Below are 24,813 nucleotides of genomic sequence, written 5' to 3'. Positions count from 1 at the left end.
CACGACCACAGATTCGGGACCGGCCTGCCAAAAATAAGAGATTACAGGGCTGTGCGGAACATCACGAAAAAATAAAAGTCACACCACAAGGCTTTCACGTGCAAAGACTGCATCTGTCTGTTTTCCTTCCTGCTGGATCCTTGTGGGGAAGGGAACCTGACCAGAAACTCAAGGATTTACAGCTTCCTAATGAAACACACAGACCGACATACGTAATGTGAAGAGCTGTATCGAAACGCTCCGGCCCAAGGTCACTGTCAATAACAGGAAAGGATAGCAAGCCCCTTCATCAGACAGGGTCACATTTACACTCCTATCAAAGGAGATAATCAAACACACCCTAGGATCTAGTGACAGTCATCTTTCTCTGAAAATACAGGCCACAGTAGAGTGAGGGTCACACCTACTGTAATTCAGGACGTCACATGTGGATACCCACCAAATAACATAATAAGGACGAGAGCACCTAGTTCAAACAAGAACTGTTGTAAACACAGGGCTGTAATTAGCAACCGAACAATTCCTCCCTTGTACAAAGCTCGTACAAAGAAGGGCACGGCAACCCACTCCAGTATTCTTGCCCAGGGAATCCCATGGACAGAGGAGCCTAGTGAGCTACAGTCCATGGGGTCGCAGCGGGTCAGACACGACTGAGCGACTAACACACTTGTACAAAGCTGCTGTGACAACTCGCTATGTATAATAAAGAAAACAGTGGCAACCAGGCTGGAGTTCAACCCAGAAACAAAAGCACGGCGGATCCATGCTCTATTCTGTTTATTCCAACGTTGCACAATTCTCTTTGCATCCCCTCCAAATAAAGGCGGCCAGGGAAGGAAGAGTTGGTGATGTCATGTGTTGACTGGGACCTATCTAGAGCCAGCATAATTGACGGGTGTTTTCCTCCTAGGAATCTGGACTGGATTCAAAAACATAGCATAACATCTCTGCAGCCGGAACCACGGCCCTTGTACCATGATGTGCTGCCCATCTCGGGCTGAGGGCTGGCAGTTCAATGGGTCTTTTTTCTTCTTGTTGATTAAGAAGACTCTGACTAGCAGCCAGTGTATCTGGACAAAGATCTAAGCTGGATAAGGGACCCAGCTGTTCAGGGAGCTTCCATGACACTTATATAACTGTGTGGATGGTGGAGAGTTTAGGCACTACACAAACACCCCTGCGTGATTATACATAAATTTAAGCATTTCCTCACATTCTATTTTCCTCCTTCCCAGGAATGACAAGGGTAAGAGACAGCAACTCAGATGAAAATGATAACTTCAAGGGAATTTGCTTCTTATAAAATTCCTTTAAGTGTGAAAGCACTTACATGCCAAAAAATTGAAGGAAAAATTTTATTATTCCATCATTCAAAGAAAATCATTATTAATATGCTGATGTATGCCTATGCAATCTTTTTTCCTACCCACTATACATACATATATATTCTTTATGAAAACAGTATAATTTTATGGTTTAAATTATACTTCAATAAAGCTTTTCTCTAAAAAAAGGTAAAATCAAATTAGACACGTGATCAAGCCCTGCTTTTTTCCATCAATACACTGTGAACATATTCATATTAATAAATATTTTCTATAATGTTTTTTATGACTCCATACCATTTTGTTCTAGAAGTAGTCATAATTTACTTTGTCAATCACTTATTTTGGCCACTTAGGTTGTTTCTAACTTTTTCTCACAATTGCAGTGAAAATCCTTAAGATTAAATGTTTGCAGATTATCCTGGATCAAGGGGTATGAATACTTTTTCTTCATAAACTTTTTTTTTTAATTTATTTTTTACTTGAGCATATTGTTTTATAACAATGTGAATCAGCTATATACATACAAATATTCCCTCCCTCTTGAGCCTCTTTTCCACCCACCCCCACCCCTCCCATCTAGGTCATCACAGATCACCAAGCTGAGTTCCCTGTGCTCTACAGCAGCTTCTCATTAGCTATTTATTTTATGCATGGTAGTGTATATGTGTCGATGCTACTACAATTTCAAAGTTCCTGTTAACTAGTGTCTTATGACCCCCACAAAGGTCATCCCAATGTAAACACCTATCAGCAGTCTATGAGGCCCATTTCACAGAAACACTGGGGGAAACATCTGAAAATTTAGTAGACAAAAACTTAGCTCATTGCTAAGTTAACCTGTATTTCTTTCATTACTCATCCAGATGAATATTTCTGCTTAAGTTTAATAGTAGACTTATTTTTCTTTTGTGAATACCTTGTTCATACCCTTTACCTTCACTATTAAAGCATCTTTCATTACAATGTTATGATTTCATATTTTAAATATTATCAACTCTATGTCATATATTGCAAATAAAATTTCCTACTTCTTGTTTTTCTTTTAATCATTTTACTGTGATGGTACTCCAGTGTCACCATCTTTTCTGATTTCTACCTTTGATGAAACACCTTCTACGACCCTTTGATTATATATTTTTTTCTGGTTCTCTTTTGACTTTGTTGTTGAAATTTAACTTTAACTCATTTGGAAGATATTTTGGCATATGATTTGAGGTAAGGAGTTTACTTTTCTTTGTTTTTCAAATAGTTGACTATCTCAGCATAATACTGTAACTATGTTATGATTTCACTATGAGTTAGAAGTGTTATTTTTTTCATACATCAAATACTTAAATACAGTTGGCACTTACAGATTTTCTATTTTTTCCTATTGATGTATGTGTCTCTTCTGGAGCTAGTACCACGCCACCTAAATATCTAGTGGTCTCATCCTTTTCATCATTAAGCTTTTTACAAATTTCTCTTAGTTCTTATTATCTATTGATTCTTCCGCCAGAACTTCAGAGTCTGTCAGGTGTCCAAAAAAAGAAAAAGAAACAACACTTTTTAAAGTTTTGGTTGGAATCACATTGAATTTATAATTAATCTCTAAATAATCTGCTTCTTCAGAGTATTAGGTCTTTCTATTTAACATAGCACTTTTTAAATTGATTAAAGTCTTTTCTTGGGTCCAAAACATACAAATGTATTCTCGTAATTCTTGGTTACTTTATATTTTGTGTTGCTATTGTGAATGGGATTTTTAAATTATATTTTCCAATTGGTTCTTTCTGGCATATGGCAAAGCTATTCATTTTTAATAATATATTTCTATACTCAGTCATTTATTAATAAACCTTTTTCTTAGAGCCAATTATCTTCTGCAGTTAATTCCTTTGAGTATTTAAGGTAAACCACCTAACAAATATCAATCATTTGGTTTTTGCTTTCCAACAGTGTTACTTCTTATTTTTCCTGTCACATTACATTGACTAAGACTTCCAGGACAATGTTAAATAACAGTGATAAATAGTGGCATTCTGGCCCCTTACTCATCAGGGTAATATATATATACCCAGCAAAACTGATATACTTGTAAATTCTAAAGCATTCCACACTATTATTCACCAAATGCCACATGCCTCAATCCACTGACCCATGTCTCTCTTCTAATTGGACACCTCCTCCTCATGCCCACCCCACAATCAGACTCCAGGACAGAATCCTGGCCAGCCTTCAGAGCCTTCATCCAAGTCTTGGACCCATCTGCGAAAGCCTTTCCATAACCATCTCTGGCCCATTTTAAAGATTTCTTCTTCTCTGTTGCCCCTGAACCTTAGTCTAAAAATAATCACATTTTGGGAATTCCCTGGAAGTCCAGTGGTTAAGACTCCACACTTTCATTGCTGAGGTCACAGGTTCGATCCCTGGTTAGAGAGTTAAGATCCCATAAGCCATGCAGTACAGCCAAAAAAATATTTTTTTTATATTTAAAATTAAAATGATCACACTTTATTGTAATCCTTTCTTTGTGGGTCTCCCCAGTAAGCAGCAATAGAACAGAATAGAGCCCATATCTGCAGTCCTAATGGATAGACCAGGACCTACCAAGTAGCCTAATAAAGACCATGAATGTGTGAATGACTTGATGGATGAATGAACAGGGTTTCATAGTGGAGGAAACCACAGAGGTTATACAGAGTAATACTGAAATGGCACTGGGAAGGACCACATCCTTCCGGGCTATCTCTCCCTCCACCCACATCAATGCAGCCCCAGCCACCCAGCACCATTCTCAGTTCACAGGTTTATGAAGTGTTTATCACTATGACATCAGAAGCATCCAGAAAGTGATGATGGAGTCATCTGAGATCCAGCACATGCACTGAAACCATGCCTCGCACCTGATGACCACAGCAACAAGCCAAGCAGGACAGGAGCTGGCCAGGGATCCAGAGGACCAGGGTCTGAGTTGTCATTCAGCCTCATATAAGTTGGGTGGATTTGGGCAAGTCACTTAACCTCTCTATTCTGCAATTTCCTCAGAAGTGGGGGTCACTTCCCACCCTCTTGATCAAACCAGTCAATCCTAAAGGAAATCAGTCTCGAATATTCATTGGAAGGACTGATGCTGAAGCTGAAGCTCCAATAATTTGGCCACCTGATGTGAAGAGCTGACTCATTAGAAAAGATCTTGATGCTGGGAAAGATAGAAGGCAGAAGGGGACAACAGAGGATAAGATAGTTGGATGTCATCATCGACTCAATGGACGTAAGTTTGAGCAAACTCCAGGAGATAGTGAAGGACAGGGAAGTCTGGCATGCTGCAGCCCGTGGGGTTGCAAAGAGTCAGGCATGAATTAGTGACTGAACAGCAACAATTGATCTTACAGAGGTAGAAAGCAACCCTGAGTAAAGACTGTGAGCAACAGATACAGGATGTGATTAATTTTATTATGCTGGCCTATGGAAAGGGGAGATGTCCATCTGAGGCAGGCACAGACTAGCCTGGGAGATCTCTGCCCTGGCCTGGCAGTCTACAGAAGGTGTTAGAGAGAAGGACACTGGAGCAAATAGGCCACAAGGCCTCAGCCAAGTTACCTCCTTGGCACAAGACCTCTTACCTGCCCACCCCACCATAAACCAGAATAAACACTGTGAAATCATTCAGTCGTGTTGGACTCTTTGCAAGCCAGGGACTGCAGCCCACCAGGATCCTCTGTCCAAGGGATTTTCCAGGCAAGGATACTGGAGTGGTTTGCCATTTCCTTCTCCAGGGGATCTTCCCGACCCAGGGATCGAACCTGGGTCTCCTGTACTGCAGTGAGATTCTTCAGTGACTGAGCCACCAGGAAGTCCAAGCAGAATAAAGGGTACTCGTAAAAGACAGCAAAACAGGACCCACTCTGGTACCCATGGGACACAGCAGTCCATCTGGAGGGGCAGACAGGGGTCTGAAAGGAAAGAAAGTGGCCATTCCAGCCAGCCAGAGACAGTGAGCCCCAGAGTGAGGATTTCTGGGACTGTCGGGGTGAGGACAGAGAGCCCTGTTTTTCTGCATGCATGTTTGCTTAGTTGCTCAGTCATGTTCGACTCTTTGCGACCTCATGAAGTGCAGCCCACCAGGCTCTTCAGTACATGAGATTCTCCAGGCAAGAATACTGGAGTGGGTTGCCATGGGCTCCTCCAGGAGATCTTCCCGACCCAGGTATCCAATCCACGTCTCCTGCTGAGCCATCAGGGAAGCCTGTTTATCTGAGACATCCCTAATTTCAATTATTCTTTCTTATCTCTAGGAACATCCTTATATTTTTCACATCTGATGTCCCCATGCAGAGTTAGGAAAACATACTCAAAACCAAGTTCTTACATCGTGGGTCAAGAAAAGTGTGACTAAAGGCTCATGAACAAGTGGACTGGCTTTATAATAAAGCCTAGAGTCAAAACCACAATGAAACACCCCTAGAGATGGCTGTAATCCTAAAAAGAAAGCAATAGGTATTGGTGAAGATATGGAGAAATTGGGGTCCTTGAATGCTGTTGGTCAAAATGCAAAATGTCACTTTGGGAAAACAGTTTGACAGTTTCTCAAAAAGTTAAAGACAGAATTACCATGTGACCCAGCAATTCTGCTCCTGAATATAAACCCAAGGGAAAGGAAAATGTATGTCCACATAAAAACTTGCTTGCAAGCGATAGTATTCATTCAGAAAAGCCAAAAAGTGGAAACAGCCTTAAATCCAACTAATCAATGGATAAGCAAAATGTAGTATATTCTACGACATATTATTTGTCCATAAGAAGGAATAAGGTACTAATACATTCGACAACATGCATCAGTCTTGAAGACATCATGCTAAGGGAAAGAAGCCAGACGCAAAAGACCACACATTGTGTGATTCCATTTCTATGAAATGACCAGAGTAGGCAAATCAGCAGAGAACTTTCTGTTTTAGTTTTTGCCATGGTCTGGGAAATTACAAGTAACTGCTAATTTATATGGAGCTTCTTTGGGGAATAGTAAAAATGTTCTAAGGGGTTCCCTGGTGGCTCAGTAGTAAAGAATCTGCTTGCGACACAGGAGACTCAGGTTCAATCCCTGGGTCAGGGAGATCCTCTGGAGAAGGAAATAGCAACCCGCTCCAGTATTCTTGCCTGGGAAATCCCATTGACAGAGGAGCCTGGTGGGTTATAGTCTATGGGGTCACAAAGAGTCAGACATGACTGAGCAACTAAGGAACAACAATAAAGAATGTTTTGAAATTAGATAGGAGTGAAGTTTGCACAATTCTGTAAATACCCTAAAAAAAAAAAATTGTACACTTTAAAAGAGTGAATTTTATGGTAAATAAATTTTATATATTTTTAATTTTTAAAGAGCCAATATAGTGTGTGTAAGCCAATATATTTATTCATACATAAATAAGGACAGAATAAGTGAATGAAGCCTAAACTGATGAGACTTCAGTTACTGAACATCTCCTCTTGATGCAATTCCTAAGAAGAAACAAGAAGAATAGACTGCCTTTTTGCAAACTGCCTTAAAGACAAAGAGAATGAAGAAAAGACAGGGCCAAGCCAATCCACGAGAAGGGAAGGTAATCAGGAAAATAACATTTTTTGGCAGAATCATGGATGGAAAAGCTATCAGTTGCTAGAGGACATCTTCAATTGGCAAGGAGACAGCGGAAAGAAAGGATTTACGTCAGAAAGGCAGAAATGTCTCATAGCATGTGACTTCTGGATCCGCTGACTTGATCAGAACAAAAGCCCGTCCGCACAAGCCGAAGGACCCAGAAAATACAAATGAGAGAGAGCCTTCCATCTCCTGACATGGATGGCAGGGGGTGGCAGAACTCGCCAATAAACAGAACTGAATGCTTTCAGGAAGGAACGAAATTTGGGTGATGGTAAAGAGGTACCTCTGTAATGCCCAAGGATATGACATGTCAGAGTTACACTGTCCATTTTAATCGAGTCTCAGTGAAAGAAGAGTAAGAGGAGAGGTGTATAATGAAATGAGAAATGACTGCTAAAGCCAATTGCTACCAGGAAGCAAATTTAGCCCTTCAAACGTCTCAGGATCCAGGTGTCATGACAAAGGGTTTTGACTGGACTTTCCTGGTGGCCCAGTGACTAAGACTCTGGGCTTCCATTACAGGGGGCCTAGGTTCAATCCCTGGTCAGGATACTAGATCTTACATGCATCAACAAAGATCCTGCATGTTACAGCAAAGACCCAGTGCAGCCACATAAATGTTCTTAAAATAAAAAAAGTTTTGACTCTCAGAAGCAAAACTGGGCTGCAGGGACTTCCTTGGTGGTCCAATGGTTAAGACTCTGAGCTCTCAACGCAGAGGGCATGGCACGGGTTCGATCCCTGGTCAGGAAACGAGATCACGCACACTGCAATTAAAGATCCCACATGCAGCAAGTAAGATCCAGCATAGCCAAAATAAAATTAAATTTTAAAAACTGGACTGCAGGGCCTACTTCCTTCCTATAGGACCTACCCAAGCCGTGTCACACCCGCCATCTCACAAAATCCTTACAGCAACCCTATTAGGCAAGACAGGCTGATCCCGGCCCTTTTGACAACTGACAAAACCAAGACAGAAACGTGGGGCAACTTGCCTGAGCTAATAAGCAGAGGGTCAAGACCCGAATTAAGGTCTCTTGATTCCTGGCTCTGTGAAGACGTGTCATCAAGAAGTTGAGGCCTCAAATTCTTTCCATTAGACCTCATGCTTCTCTTTAGAGGATCTCCATAAGGGAAAAATAATGCAGAGAGCAGCAACCCCAAGTCTGAGAAACTGTTTGATCTTCCCTGTTCCTGCTCCTCCTCAAAAAATGCCATGTGCCCGAGGTGTTCCCCAGCCAAACTTGTGAAGAGCTGAGCCTTATGACCCTTGCAAGTGGGGGCCGAGCCAAAGTGATTCAGAGAAATGGGGAGAGATGGGGCCCAGGCAAGGGTGAGGAGACCTTTGAAGCGGCTTGCGTGCCGCCATCTGGCTGTGCACAGAGAAGGGTTCCTGGGCTCCAGAAGAGGGATTAAGTTCAGTTGATGAATACACAGCATGAGTCACTCCTCCTGGTTGCTCTCCAAATCCCTCCTGGGACACAGGGGGACATCTAAGGCATCCATCCTGTGTTTCTGTTGGGAGACCAGAGATGCTCGGCACACCACCATCTCAGTAAGCATCTTTCCCTGCTGGACACAGCCTTCTGCTCAGTGACAGACGGTCATTAGCTGATCACTAGTTCCCCCTCATATTACAGAAAAATGACTTCTACATAAAAGCTGGGTCGACGGATCTTTCTGTTTCTTGGGGACCGGGCAGCCCAAGGCCCCATCACAAGCTGCAGGTGGGCACTGCATCCAGGATGTTTGTGCAGCATCCGGGGCACAGAGCAGCATTGATGAGCACACTCTTTGTTTGGGGGAGGGGCTAGATTTTTGGTTTGTTTTCATTTGTTGGTTTAGCCATGCAGTGTAGCTTGCAGGATCTTAGTTTACTGACTAGGGATTGAACCCACACCCTCCACAATGAAAGCGCAGAGTACTAACCACTGGGAGCTTCCCAGGTGCCGCTAGTGGTAAAGAACCCACCTGCCAATGCAGGAGACATAACAGATGCAGGTTCAATCCCTGAGTTGGGAAGATCGCCTGGAGGAGGGTATGGCAACCCACTCCAGTATTCTTGCCTTGAGAATCCCGTGGACAGAGGAGCCTGATTGGCAGGCTACAGTGCATGGGGTCAAAAAAGAGTCAGACACAACTGAAGTGACATGCACTAACCACTGGACCTCCAGAGAATCCCCGTGAGCACGCTCTTTGACTGTTCAAAAGCAAGCAATGCTCTTTATTCTGTGGCCCAAGAGTGCCAAGAGCCCAGCCCTAACACGTGCAAGCTCCGTGGCTTTAGGCAAGTCACCTGGCTTCTCTGGACTTCCCATTCTTCATTTACAGCATGAGGATGTATATGTGCATGCTCACTTGCGTCCGACTCTTTGTGACCCCATGGGCTGTAGCCCACCAGGCTCCTTTGTCCATGGGATTTCCCAGGCAGGAAATCTTCCAGAGGATCTTCCCAACCCAGGGATCGAACCTGCGTCTCCTGCATGTCCTGCACTGGCATTTGAAATCCTTACCACTGAGCCCGCTGGGAAGCCTCACAGCATGAAGACAAACCCAGCTATTTTCAGAGTTGACGTAAGGATTAGAAATGCTTCGGCCATACCACCCTGAATGCGCCTGATCTCGTCTGATCTTGGAAGCTAAGCAGGGTTGGGCTTGGTTAGGACTTGGATGGGAGACCACCTAGGAATACCAGGTGCTGTAGGCTTAATGAAAAAAAAAGAAAAGAAATGCTATGTACAGGGTTCGCACTGGGGCACAGACTCCAATAAACAGTATCCCTTTTCTGTTCCTTCCAAATCATCTCACCTTCTACTGTATCTTGTGCTAAGGATGGAACCATATAGCTCCCTGCAACCTCCTTGCAGGTGGTGCCTGGATCCAGAGAGCAGCCAGTGGGTCATTCCCCTTCAGAGGCATTCAGAGGACATGAGAGCTCCATGCAAGCCCCTTGGAGGAAGAGTGGCGCATATTGGGGTATGGGTGTACCTGGGCAGTCTGCTTTACACTGTTGTCCTGGCATAACAATTGTTGCTGTTCTGTCACTCAGTCATGTCCTCAGTCATGTCCGACTCTTTGTGACCTCATGGACTGTAGCTCACCAGGCATAACAATCAGTAGCAGCCTTTTCACTCTCAAATGCGCATCCAATTTGGACAATAACTTAAATGTCCGTTCTATACACAGGGCTGAAGCCCCCATCTAATTATGTTAAAAGATGCTAAAACACACCACCAATTCTGAGCCTGTTGTTGGGATACTCTGTAGGGCTTGTATTTAACTCTGAAGCAAAAATTACACTGTCTCCAAAATACAAAGTCCACCCCCCTTCACAGGGCTCAGTGAAATGAAGTGAAGTGAAAGTCACTCAGTTATGTCTGACTTTTTGCAACCCCATGGACCATAGCCTGCCAGGCTCTCAGTCCACGGGATTTTCCAGGCAAGAATACTGGAGGGGGTTGCCATTTCCTTCTCCAGGGGATCTTCCTGACCAAGGGATCGAAGCTGGGTCTCCTGCACTGCAGGCAGATTCTTTACTGACTGAGCCACCGGGGAACCCATGAGGGATCTGGGCTCAGAGCGACCCCCAAATTATCTGCAGTCCCTCAGGACATAGTTTCTAACTAAACTCTTTTTTTGCTTTAACTAGGGATCTGTTCTGCCATTTTTTCCTACCTCCGTGATTTGTGGAGCTAATGAGCCAAAGCAAAAAATAAATAAATGACAATAATAAAGATTCCCAGCTGAATGAAAGAAGCAGAAGTGAATGTCAAAGGAAAAGCGTTGTCTGCCTGGACGGATAACATGGACGGATCTAGAGATTATTATACTAAGTGGAGTAAGCCAGATAGAGAAAGACAAAGATCATATGATTTCACTTATATGTGGAATCTTTTTTTTAAAAAAAGATACAAATGAATTAATCTCTAAAACAGACATAGATCCACAGACATGGAAAACCAATTCGTGGTTACCAAAGGGGAAAGCGTGGGTAGAGATAAATTAGGAGTTTCGGTTAATATATACACACTGTTGCTGCTGCTGCTGCTGCTAAGGCGCTTCAGTCGTGTCCAACTCTGTGCGACCCCATAGATGGCAGCCTACCAGGCTCCCCCGTCCCTGGGATTCTCCAGGCAAGAACACTGGAGTAGGTTGCCATTTCCTTCTCCAATGCATGAAAGTGAAAATTGAAAGTGAAGTCGCTCAGTCGTGTCCGACTCTTAGCGACCCCATGGACTGAAGCCTACCAGGCTTCTCCATCCATGAGATTTTCCAGGCAAGAGTATTGGAGTGGGGTGCCATTGCCTTCTCCGATATACACACTGAGATATATAAAATGGGGCTTTCCCAGTGGCTCAGTGGGTAAAGAATTTGCCTGCCAATGCATTAGACGCAGGAGACAAGGGTTCTATCCCTGGGTTGGGAAGATCCCCTAGAGAAGGAATGGCAACCCACTCCAGTATTCCTGCCTGGGAAATCCCATGGATAGAGCAGTCTGGTGGGCAACAGTTGGGCACAACTGAAGCGACTGAGCATGAAAGCACATATATCAAATAGATAAACCAACAAGGACCTATTGTATAGCATAAGGAATGATAGTCAATATTTTATAGTGGCCTATAAGGGAAAGAAATCTGACAAAGAATGTGTGTGTGTGTGTGTGTGTGTGTGTGTGTGTGTGTTTACAGCTGAGTCACTGTGCTGTACACTTGAAACTAACAGGTTTGTAAATCAAGTATATTTCAATAAAATACATTTAAAAAAACACATTTTGTGTTTCTTAAATACATTTTAATACATTAAAAAAAAATACCAGGCACTATCCGTCAGGGCCCAACACTGTCACCTCTGAGAGGTCTGACACAGTCCTTTCATTTGATCCTGCACGAGAGGAACGGGTCCCTGGCCAGTCTGCCAGAGAGGAGCAAGCTCTGAGTCCCACAGGACTCTTATGCCACGCGTCTCTGAGTGTGAGGCCCTCTAAGGCTAAAAGCTCCTTTGCCAAAACAGCCCCTGGAGAAGAATTTGTCACCAGCACTGCCAGAGGACTGACCAGAGGCCATGCACTGGAAGCTCGGCAAGCCTCGAGGCTGTGGGAAGCATGACGCTTGTGCAAGGGAATGCAGACCTCCTTGCACGAATCCACCACAAAAAACGAGGGGTCCAGGCGCTCAACAGCACAATAACAACCCATTATAAAACTGGCCCCATTTGAATTCCTTTTTTGGCTAAAAAGTCAAATCTAGCAAGAGTTATTCACTGGATGAGCCACTTGTTGATGACATTGCTTTGCATCTGTGGGGTCAAATGAATTGTCAAGAAAATTAAGCCCCAAATTCTTTCAGCAATTATTCAGAGGGCAAAAAAAAAAAGAAGAAAGTGAAAAAAATTTTTTGTGTGTAAGAAATCATTTTAAAGGGCTTTTTATAGATGATGGTTTCTCCTGCTGTGTTGGAAATATGAATTCCATTAACATGGGGTGAAGATTAAGCTTGAATTTTTTTCTGATCCCCCCAAGTGGCAGGAAAGGGAAATAACCCATCTGGAATCAGCTGGTACATGACTGAATCCTTGGATCAAGAGAGATGAACAGTAGTAGAGAGACTGTTGTTCATCAGTTAAGTCGTGTCTGACTCTTTGAGACCCCATGGACTGCAGCAAACCAGGCTTCCCTGTCCTTCACTATCTCCCAGAGTTTGCTCAAACTCATGTCCTTTGAATCAGTGATGCCATCCAACCATCTCCTCCTGCCCCATGTCATCCCCTTCTCCTCCTGCCCTCAATCTTTCCCAGCATCAGGGTCTTTTCCATTGAGTCGGCTCTTCACATCAGGTGGCCAAAGTATTGGAGCTTCAGTTTCAGCATCAGTCCTTCCAATGAATATTCAGGATTGACTTCCTTTAGGATTGACTGATTTGATATCCTTGCTGTCCAAGGGACTCTCAAGAGTCTTCTCCAGCACCACAGTTTGAAGCATCAATTCTTTGGCGCTCAGCTTTCTTTATGGTCCAACTCTCACATCCATACATGACTACTAGAAAAACCATAGCTTTGACCTTATGGAGCTTTGTTGGCAAAGTAATATCTCTGCTTTTTAAAATTCTGTCTAGTTTTGTCATTGCTTTTCTTCTAAGGAGCAAATGTCTTTGAATTTCATGGTTGCAGTCACCCTCTGCAGTGATTTTGGGCCCAAGAAGATAAAATCTGCCACTTTTTCCCCATCTATTTGACATGTGATGGAACTGGATGTCATGATCTTGTTTTTTGAATGTTGAGATGTCAGATTAGATAGATGGATTAAACAGATGATATTGATTTATATAGATAAGAAACAGCTAGAAATATAAACTAGATGTATAGGAAAAACGAAAAATGATGATAGCTGAGATGCCATGCCATCTGTCTCTCAGTCACGTCTGCCTCTTTGCAACCCAATGGACTGTAGCCCACCAGGCTCCTCTGTCCAAGAGATTCTCCAGGCAAGAATACTAGCGTGGGTTGCCATTTCCTTCTCCAGAGGATCTTTCTGACCCAGGGACCAAACCCATGTCTCCTGCACTGGCAGGCAGATTTTTTACCACTGAACCACCTGGGAAGCCCCAATTGGTATTGATATTTAGATAGAGAATAGAGATGCTGGCTAAATCATAGATTAGATAGGTAGAAAGATCCATTGAACATTGATCCACTGATTCACACAAGTGCCAAAAGTGTCACAATAATCATTTACAGCACAGTCTCACTTACCTTGCATATAACCCTAAGAAATAGGAATTTATTATCTCCATCTTATAGACATGGAAATTGCCATCTAGAAATATACTGAGTGAGTGAAAGTCACTCAGTTGCCTCTGCGTCTGACTCTGCCCAACCCCATGGACTGTAGCCCACCAGGCTCCTCTGTCCATGGAATTCCGGACAAGAATACCGGAATGGGTAGCTATTCCTTTCTCCAGGAGATCTTCCTGACTCAGAGATCAAACTCAGGTCTCCTGCATTGCACGCAGATTCTTTACCTTCTGAGCCACCAGGAAAGCCATAGAAATTATGAGATCACACTCAAACAGAAAGTACTAGAAAGGGAAAATTACACTTTGGGCTTCTGATTGCTGGACCTCTCCCTGCCCTGCCTGCCCTGTTCTTTGCAATTTCACCCTCTGCAACATGCTCCAGTTTCTCCCAGCTGAGAGAAAGAGAGAGAGGAGCTGAGACAGACCGTATGAATGCTTGCCTTAAAAATCTCTGATTCTATGTTATTATCAGGCCCCTTTGATTTTTCTCTCACAGGCTCTCCACAGGGAAGGATTCCAGGTCTGACCTATCATTAGAGGGAGATTAGGTCAGAAACACTATTGACTCAACCTAAAGACAGTAGGGTTTCCTCAGGAAAACCAGCACAGCAGGTGGTCCACAGGGCTGGGCCTGGCGGTCCATATCCCAGCTACACTCTGCCTTCAGCATCCCCTCTCATCCCACGCTGTACCATCTATCATCTCTCACCCACCCTGACTCCAAGTCATGCGCATGAGTATTAAGTCACTTCAGTCATGTCCGATTCTGTGCGATCCTAGGAACTGCAGACTGCCAGATCCTCTGTCCATGGGATTCTGCAAAGTCCTACCAGCGCCCTACTAGGCACCAGCTAAACAAAACCTTCCAGGACACCAAGGACAGCACCCGAAGGAGGAGACCCTTTTCAGTGACCTGAGCTCAGCCCCATCCCGTTTCCTAAGTTTCTGAAGGGCATCCAGTTACAGGATCCACCCACTCCAGGTCACACCACTGGAATCCCTCTCCTTTGGCAAAGAGGCCAGGATACAGCAGAGAACTGAGGGCAGAAGGCACCTCTAGCTTTTAAGAAACCTCGGCAGATCTTCATTAAGTTTCAACAGAAATCCAACTGCTGGACTAGGCACCTGGATTTGGCTCTTAAGCCTGGCCACCACTGGAAGCTTTAAAACTACCAACCTACCTACTTAGAGGGCTTTCCTGGTGGCTCAGTGGTAAAGAATCCACCTGCAATGCAGGAGACCCAGATTTGATCCCTGGGTCAGGAAGATCCCCTGGAGAAGGAAATGGCAACCCACAACAGTATTCTTGCCTGGAAAAATCCCTTGGGAGGAGGAGCCTGGTGGGCTGCAGTCCACAGGGTCACACAGAGTTGGACATGACTTAGCGACTAAACCACCACCATCACCTACCTAGCACAGTCAAATCAGAAGTTCTGGTCTCTGGGCTTTGGGAAAACTCCCCAGGGGATTCCAGTGTGCAGCCGAGGTTTGCAACTGGCTCATCGCAGAATTTCCCTTCAGAGAATAGTCAGCCTCAGCCACAGGGACCCCACCCCCGCAGCATCCTCCCTATCATTAGGGGAACATTTAGTCACATTCAAAGAGCGCTGGCTCCCATAGGGGTTAACCAGAAAGAACTCTAATTTCTACTCACTGTCATTCCCCTGGGTCATTACCATGGCAGTTCAGACAGACTAAAAGCAAGGAATTTGGGTAAATGGCTTCACCAACAACAGCAGCCAGTTGAAGGCAGAGCCCTCAAAGCCCCAGGAAAATAATCATTTCCCGAGAAGAAACAGGGAAGTCCTTTCAAACAGGAGAAAGGGGAAAGCCAGGAAAAGGGCCCCCAGTGGAGTGATCAGGGACCAGAGCAATGGATGGCAGGTAGAAAAAGGCAGACTCTTCTGCCTATGACAGTCATTTATCCCTTTAAGACACTGTGTACCATTAATCGTTTAAAGAAGGACAGAATGTTCACCTATTATGAAAAGACACTCTGATGAAAAGCACAGCAGTCCAGGGCCAATCTGAGCAGGGAGACGAAACAGCTGCTCTGTCCTAGTTCCTGTCTTCAACAGGAGGTACCTTCAAGAAAACCACTGAAAACGTACCTCATGGTAGTTTTCCTAAGTGACTAAGTGGATATGTCCCGTCTTACTAATCACTTCTGACTTCTCCCCTACAACTCAGCACTGAGGCTGTCCAGGGACGAGTCATATTGCCAGGCTTTGGAGAGAAGGTAAGCAGGCAGGGTGGGGGGAGTGATGGAATGCAGGGGGGTGGTTTCCAGCTGTGCTTCCCCAAGCCCTAGGATTTCCCAGAGGCAGAGGAGGTGCCAAGACAGAGGGGAAGGAAGGAGTGGAAGAGGATCTGGGCTCTCCCATGGCCCACCAGTGAGCAACACCTGCTCTCTTTCATCAGTCTCACTTGGAGGGGCTCCCATGTCAGATTTCACATGAGAAGAGGAGAACAATGCTAAAGATCCCAAGAGAAGAAGGAGCCATGGGGTCAAGGCTTTGGTCCAGACTCATGCTGCTGTTTATCAGGCAGCCAGCATGGGCAGCTCCCATGGATGCTGCGGGTCATATAGTAATGGATAGCGCCAGATTCATGCACTCTGGAAATCTCTGCCCAGCTCACTCAGCCAGCACAGGGAACAAGGGTCTCCTTGGACACATATGTGTCAGGCAGGCTCTTATCTAGCCATGCAGAACCCTGAGCCCATGCAATGCTGACTGTCAGAAGCCTGTCCCTCTCATCAAAGTTCAGGAAGACCTTGCTGAAGTCGATCACGGGCATATTCCCAACCACACCCCCTAGTTCTAGCTGTCACTCTGGGCAACAAGACTAACAGGACATTCCCAACCATCAGGATATCCTGCTTCATGGAAGGTCAGAGAATAGGCTCTAGGAGCAAGCAGTAATGAGACTCTCCACCCTCTGTGTACAGGAGTTAGACCTGATCACATAGGATGGAGATGCCTTAAGAAATGAATGCCACCCTTCTGTGGCCTGGGGTGACTCCTGAAGCTTTAACTGCCAGCTCTCAGGGCCAGAGGCCAGGCAACACACCCTGAATAGGTTAGGGTAAATGCCACAAGGTCCATGAAATAGGGTCTACGGACCCAAACAGAACTGTCTCTGCTTCCAAAAGGGCCTCCATGTGTGTGTGCTCAGTTGTATCTAACTCTTTGTGATCCTATGGACTGCAGCCCACCAGGCTCATCTGTCCATGGGATTTTCCAAGCAAGAACACTGTAGTGGGTTGCCATTTTCTTTTCCAGGGGATCTTCCTGACCCAGGGATAGAACCCAGGCCTCCTGCACTGCAGGCAGATTCTTTACCGTCTGAGCCACCAGGGAATGCTTGTATGTTAAAGTGCAATTATTTTGGATACACTATTGTTGTTCAGTCGAACAGTTGTGTCCAACTCTTTGTGACCCGGAAGACTGTAGCCTGCCAGGCTCCTCTGTCCATGGGATTTCCCAGGCAAGAATACCAGAGTGGGTTGCCATTTTCTTCTCCAGGGGATCTTCCCAACCCAGGGATCAAACTCATGTCTCCTGCATCTCCTGCACTGGTAGGCGGATTCTTTACCACTGAGCCACCTGGTAAACTCCCAGAAGGTGCTAACAGACTTCTAAATCCCAGTGGGCTATGAGCTCAACTCATGAATGGCCTCCTTCATGAGAACAGCATCTATGGATGTGTGTGCTAGCCCTTCAGGAAGTGGGGGCTACATTCCAGAAGGCTTCATCTTTTTCACTCTCTTCCTCTGCTCTGCTTGGCACCAGGTATTAGGTGGTCAGGCCAAAATATCCCAGGGAGTGCATGGTTTCTTCCAGTTCCAGCCATCTGTGGCCAAGATTTGCACAGTGACACTTGAGCTGGCCCCATTCCGTGGCGTCGGCTTGCAGAAGGCACTCATGTCCATAGGTGAAACGTACACTTTCACCCACGTGGGGCTTGGGGGGATGCGAGGCGGAGTGGACAGAAAAGAGCCCACGCCCACAACCCATCAGATAATGTGGCTTTCTAACTGCCAGCCCACAGGCAGATGTTGTGGGGACAACTCAGGTCCGGGACCCAGAGACTTTCGTCTGATGTGGTTGGGTTTTCCTGTAAGCACTTTCTAACCCAAGTCAAATGAAATGATGCAAAGGGAATAATCAAAGTATGGATTACAGACACATTCATATTCCAGTGTATGTGTGTGTTCGCACATGGACCCATCAGAGGCAGGGAGCAAACCCAAGCACCACGTGGATGAAGAAATGACAAGCAGTGGATGTGCCCCAGGGATGCTCCGAGCCACACCTGTCCAGGAAGGCCCTTCACCTTGACGTAGGCCTTCTGCCTCCACCAGCACAGCTCTCTAGGAAGAGCTAGATAAGCCAAGGGGCTTCAGAGATGACTGCTGAGTCCTCCGTGGTGCTCAGGGACCACCCTGTGCACTCAGAGAATAAGCTCCCTCATGAGAGGACCAGCATCCCCACTTCCTTCCAAAAGATGGAAGGAGCGCTCCCCATTCATGACCTCAGGCTGATGCTCAGGCTCCAGGTTTTCCCCTCCCACTTCCCTTCCCCAACCATTCCAACAGTTGATTGGACCGCAGTGGCCAGGGATCAGTGAACATTGTTAACACCAGATGCGTAAACCCTCCTCCCCACCCCCAGGATTCTCGGTCCACTGGCATGACACTCAGATGAAGCAGGATACCAAGTCCCATGAGCAAACAAGCTCATCCCATCATTCATTCATTCATTCAGCCACGCATCATTGGAACAAGTGTCTCAGGGGTAAAGACACTGCTGGGGGCGGGGGGAGGCAGGGGATGAAGATGAAAGAGACAGGGCCTCCCTGGTGGTCCAGTGGTTTGGACTCCACTTGCCAGTACAGGGAACACAGATTCCATCTCTGGTCCAGGAAGATCCTACATGCCGCAGAACAACTAAGCTGATGTGCCACAACTACTAAGCCTGTGCTCTAGAGCCAAGAGATGAAACAAGAGAAGCAACCACAATGCGAAGCCTGTGTGCAGCAACAAAGACTCAGAGCGGCCAAAAATAAATTAATTTACTAATTTTTATAAAGACAAAGAGGCAGAGGAGCCATGATCAAACCATAACACAGGACAAACGTCCTGAGGACTAAGGCAAGATCCTTAGCCATCTAGAGTCTGCAGATCTGGCATGGACCTCCAAGAGCCCAACTTTCCAACAGCTCCCCAAGCTGACAATCACCAGATTCAAACACAGATTCACAGGTCCCCTCAGACCCTCCAGGTCAAGAGGCTGGGTAGGGCTCAGGAAGCTGAATGTTTTAAGAGGCACCCCAGTCACATCAGGGAACCCCGTCTGCTGACCACACTTAGAGAAGCCCCGCTCCCACCAAATGGTCAGGTCGGTCCTCCTGCAGTCGGAGCCTCTTTCGTCTGGTTCTGTAGAGAACAGAGATCCAGAGGGTGTCTCTGTGGAGACGGGAGGTTTCTGGGACCTGATGTGAGATGGAACAATAATAACCACCACAGCTGAGTGCTAACTGAGGGCTGGGTCCTATTCTGCCGATCTCTGTGACAACTATGCCCGTTTTGCAGATGAGGCTTAAAGCAGAGGTCACACAGGTAGCAGGTGGTGGAGCCACAGTTGCAGGTATGCACTCCCATACCTGTAACCCGCACTGGTGAACTGGGTGAGTGTCCTGCCCTCTGGCCTCGGTCTTCCCCTCTATAAAAAGGAGATAACCGTTCTTGCCTGCTTCCTAAAGACTCTGGGGTCTGAACAACTCTGACAGTCACAGAGCCCCCAGGACACCAGCAGCACTTTCAACAAACAGCACCCTTGCCACCTCCATGACCCCTCAGCTGGTCTGGATGCCGCCTACAGGGTGTGTGTCTAGAGCCTTTGCCCACCCATCACCAGACCAAAAGGGCAAAGGACGTTCCCTCTGCCCCGCATGGAGGGCCCCTGACAAAGATCTCATTGTACATTTCTCAATAACAGCCTCTGTTTCATGGCAATAATATTATTGTCTGCCACTGACGTGTCACCTCCATTTCCAAACTGGCACTGTTTGGCTGCATTTTGCACTGCAGGCTGGGCCTTAGAGACAGAAATGGAGCCCCCAGGTCCCATGACCTGAGAAATGCACAGCAGGGAGCAGGTGAAGACACATCCAGTAACAGGACGCGGAGCAACGCAGAAAGATGGGAGAGAGGGTTGCGGGGAGCGTGGCACCAACTTCCTTCAACGGCTTATTTCTATGTTTTCACTTGAAACTCTTCAAAGTATCCGAAGTATTTAGTGCTGGCCTCAATATTCATTAAAGAATCTACAATCTCATTGAAAGAGCAGGTCACGGGTACCAACGAAGTCTCACTAAGCTAGCTATTATTCCTCTTTGCAAGGCTCCTCTCTGAAGCTCACTCTAGCCACTCACTCACTTGAAGCAATACAGAATGCATAATTGGCAAGCAAAAAAAAAAATCTGATTTCCTCATCTGTATTACTACCACGTGTCTCCTAAGGGAAGGGCAGGCAGTGGTAATTCTATACAGGTCAGTAACCATGGGTGGGCACTTGCAAGAGTGGTTAATATTTCTCTAAGGATATAAAAGCAGTGGAGTTTGGAGTGTGACAACTTGGGACCACATTCCCACCACCTCTGCTTACTTTCATTCTTTGAGATTCGCTCATTAAATCTCCCCACTTTTTAACTGCGCCAGCAATTCTGCCTTAAAAGATGCTTGCGTTCTGCCCAACTGAGTGGGGCAGGCAGTCAGATTTTTTCCCCCTCTTCGCTCCGACGCACATTAAAGCCATCTGCTGCTTATTCTGGGCCTATGGTCCAGGAAGCAAGACTCTGGAGACATCCCACACCCCTCCACAGAAGGAACCCACCTGAAAGTCAGGGAAAGATGCTCACAGCTGCTGAGAAAGAAGGCCAAAGGGAAGGTCAGGGTGTCAGCAGGAAGGGATGTGCTCATGAGTGAAGGTGGGTGGGGGAGAGAAAGCAGAAAGAGACAAGAGGACGTCCCTGGTGGTCCAGTGATTAAGACTCTGCGCTTCTACTGCAGGGGCACGGGTTCAGCCCTGGTCAGGGAACTAAGATCCCATATGCCGCATAGCATGGCCAAAGAAAGAAAAGGACAAGAAGCAGGAAAGGAACCAAAGAATGGATCAAGTGAGAGGAGTGAAGAGGCAGAATCAAGAAAGCAGGATGGAGTCTTTCAAGTAAGACGGAGAAAAAGCAGAGCATTGACGGACCTGTGGAGCAAAGTGCAAGTGATTAGAGGCAAACTCCGTCTCTGAGCTCAGTGAGTTGCCAACTGTGGGAGCTGGAAAGGACATCCAGGATCCTCTAGTGCAAATCCTTTACCGTGCAGATGAGCAGCCGCAAGAACTGAGGTGATTCACCCAAAGGTCGCACAGCAAGTTGGTGTGGCAGGTAGACCAGATCTCCAGAATCCTCATTGGGTATATTTATACCTCCTAAGGCTGTCCTTTGGCCCAATGACAGACATCACTGATCACTCCCTTGAAGTGAAATGAAAGTCACTCAGTCGTGTCCGACTCTGTGACCCCATGGACTGTAGCCCGCCAGGCTCCTCTGTCCATGGAATTCTCCAGAATACTGGAGTGGGTTGCCATGCCCTCCTCCAAGGGATCTTTGCAACCTGGGTCTTCTGCATTGCAGGCAGATTCTTTACCGTCTGAGCCACTGGGGAACCATTATTTGTGACTTACTAACAATCTGTGACCAAGGCAGGGGCCTACAGGGCCCCGACAGGGACTCCAAACTGAGGCAGATTATAACCTTGACTTGGTCTTTCAGGCTGACACCCAAGGAGTCTGTTTCTCTGAGGTCCAGTGTGGCCCCGCGGCCCGCCCTAGAGGAGGTGTGGAAATTCCCACTGGTGCCGATAAGTCCTAACAGACAGCACTGACAAAGCAGCAGGCATCCACACTAGGCCAGTGTCCCAAAGTGTGTGTGCACACCACCCACAACCACAAGAATGGTACTCTCTAGGTTAAGAGGTAACATGTGCAGTAAGAAAGAAGTAAGGCTTAAAAAAAAAGCTTTTTCTAGTCAGTGATGACACCCAGAAAACCAGAAAGGACACAAGAAGGTGAATGCTTGATTTAAAAAGTCAAAGAGCTCAGACTAGAAGGGGCTGGCAGTGTTCTTGACAGGTGGTAGGGAGAACAAGAGGAAGCTCAGAAACAGACTCTGCAATTACACATTAAAAAGAGCATCAGTTCAAAAAGTAACCAGTAAGATAGGTTTTTCTAGAGCATAAAGCACTAAGTTCTTTCCACATTGACCCTCTTTTAAACTGAACTATAAGGTTTTAAGACAGACTGTATATTGGCTTTCACTCCTGGATAAAATCTTAAAAAAAGAAAGAAAATAATGCCAACTGCAGCAACATGGATGGACCTACAGATGACCATACTAAGTGAAGAAAGTCAGACGGAAGAAGATAAACATCATATGATACTGCTTATATGTGGAATCTAAAGACTGATACAAATGAACCTATTTGTAAAATACAGACAGACTTACAGACATAGAAAACAAATTTATGGTTACCAAAGAGGAAAGGAGTAGGGGGAGGGAAAAATTACTAGTTTTTGACCTTCAGAGATACACACTACTATATATATATTAATAAACAGATAAACAAGGACTGACTGTATAACATAGGAAACTATATTTACTATCGTGTAACAACTATAATAGAAAAGAATCTTAAAAAGAATAGACATACACCAATATATAACTGAATCACTTTGCTGTGCACCCGAAACTAACACAACTTTGTAAATCAACCACACTTCTATAAACAAATAAAAATTTAAAAACTATGTGTCTAGTGGGTCACTGTACAACTTGCCTACCTTCTCAAAATCAAAATGATATTTGTCAAAAGGACAATAAACAGGCATGCTGGAAACTGACCATTCACAAACAAACACTTCACATTTGTTAGGAAATATACTTTAGATTTGGCTGACTGAAAAGCATACATCTTACGGAGCAATATTCATGGGGCATCAAGGTGTCCATGGCAGAACAATCTTCATATCTCAACAACTGATATCTGCAGATGCTTCTCTGAGCAGGACTGCCCAACTCCATTTATGTCAAACCCCAAGCAGGAAGTAATCCTTCCATTTGATGTTCTTATCAGTAGAATTAAGTTCCTGGTTCAACAATTCATCTGCTGTACCCTGGCCTCATTCCAAAAAGATACACCCTTTGGGAATTCTTTAAAAGTCAAAATCAAATACTTAGGAGCAAAGGCTCAAAACTGATAGCCCTGAAGATTACTCCAAGGACTGCTGTTTTCAAAGTGATCACAATCAAATCACATTTTCAATCTAAGAAAGACAAAAGCTCTAGAGTAGAGAAAGCAAGAAGCCACTTTTTTTTTTTTAATCCTACGGAAATTCTCAAGTTCAACTGAAGAATCTTAGAACTGGACAGAAAATGAGCCTAAGGCTGGCCTGTCCCCATCACTCCCCTTCCTTGGAAGACCTATCCACTGTTCAGTTTGGCAACCTTAAGAAGGAAAGACTCAACAACACAGACTCATGTTCACATGATAATGATTCTCAGGCACTAAGGATATTCTTTGTAAGCTGTCTTACTGATCATGGTGGTTCCTCCAGCCAGGGCTGCCTTGGTTCCTTGAAAGAAGTCATCAGCAGAGGTCATCCCCTGATCAGGCATCTGGAAGCGGGTATGGACGTCAATCCCTCCAGGGATCACCATTCTGGAATGGGCTTCAATGGTCTTCACCCCTCCTGGCACAATCAGGTTTTCTCCTATTTGCCTAAATAAACAGGGTGGGCAATAATGATCGTAAATGAAATGTCCTAAATCAAACAGCATCTGATAGACACTTTCACCAAGCCCATAAACATTTCTCCTCTATATTCCAAAGACTTTTCAGATTACTGGTATTGTTATTACTCATAATATCTCTACCCTACTCCCTACCCACAAGAAGCAATGTAGAGCATACTAGAAAACAAAATTTAAATAAGGCATCAGAGGCCAATTCAAGGTTTAGTTACCAGAAAACCCATATGACCAAATGATAACAAAGCCCCAAGGTATTCACATAAAATACCACCATACTTTATAACACACCCAGTTGAGTTACTTATCCTATAACAATTTTCTCCAGACCTGCTTTCACTTTACATTTATTTTCACCATATCCTTTTCAACAAAGGGAAATGAGGATTTAAAGGGTATGGAGTAAAAGAAAACAAAGCAAAAATAATCACATTATTATTATAAAAAGTAAACACTATGATTGAAACTACTTAAAAATATGATTAGCAACTCAGATAACAGAGGTAGAAAATTATTCATTCATGATGAATAATGAATATAAATTAATGCATTGATATGCATTAATTAATATTTATTCATGGGTGACATGAATTCATTTCCCATTTTTTTAAAAAATACCTCTGCTACATCTTTCTGTCCGTTTTTTGAAAAGGCAAAACTAATCACCAAGGAGTTGGTCAAGTTCTAAAACAAATTAGTGATGACTAAAAATAGCACATGGGCTTATTCACTCTACCGCCAGAGTCTTACAGACCAGATCATGCTGCTTTCCAGTTGGGGGAAAATGGAACATGAAAGTCATGGTATTTGAGAGCCTGGAGCTGAGACTGTCACAAGCAAACACACATGGAGAAAACATTAAATGTTGCAATGTTAAAACCTCTTTTAGGATCATAAATCAGGGTGTGAGTTTCCAGGCAACAGACCCGTTCACTACACTTTTCCACTGCTCTGGACTGGTTTGTTGCTGGCCCTTGATAAATGCTGCTTATTTAAAAGATGTCATTTGCTACAGTGTTTGTCTTTAAACAGATGTGCTATTTCTCCAGAGCCCCGTGAGCTGTCCCATTTGGAAGGGCATGAGGATACTGGGATGTTATCAATGCACTTAACCCTCTTGGGTCCAAAAATACCCTAATTCAATCACCGTTCTGTTGTTTTCTCCTTTGAAACACAATACACAGTAAACACAAGGGCAGTCCTATTT

General features: G+C 44.9%; 1 protein-coding gene and 1 pseudogene across 2 annotated transcripts in view; one reads left to right on the top strand and one right to left on the bottom strand.

Moving 5' to 3' along the window:
• DPYSL2 (dihydropyrimidinase like 2) overlaps positions 1-24,813 on the bottom strand; it is a 116,451-nt gene that overhangs the window by 47,424 nt on the left and 44,214 nt on the right. For both annotated transcript variants that reach the window (XM_052644485.1, XM_052644486.1), the window contains exon 3: positions 23,393-23,577. In XM_052644485.1, coding sequence (XP_052500445.1) covers positions 23,393-23,577 — 185 coding nt within the window. The remainder of the gene's footprint in view (positions 1-23,392; positions 23,578-24,813) is intronic.
• LOC128052881 (uncharacterized) lies at positions 9,537-9,655 on the top strand (annotated as a pseudogene).

This window comes from Budorcas taxicolor, chromosome 8 (genome assembly GCF_023091745.1).
Source record: "Budorcas taxicolor isolate Tak-1 chromosome 8, Takin1.1, whole genome shotgun sequence".
Lineage (NCBI taxonomy): Eukaryota > Metazoa > Chordata > Mammalia > Artiodactyla > Bovidae > Budorcas > Budorcas taxicolor.
The sequence above is the reverse complement of the archived record's forward strand: the minus strand, read 5'-3'. Positions and strand labels throughout refer to the sequence as shown.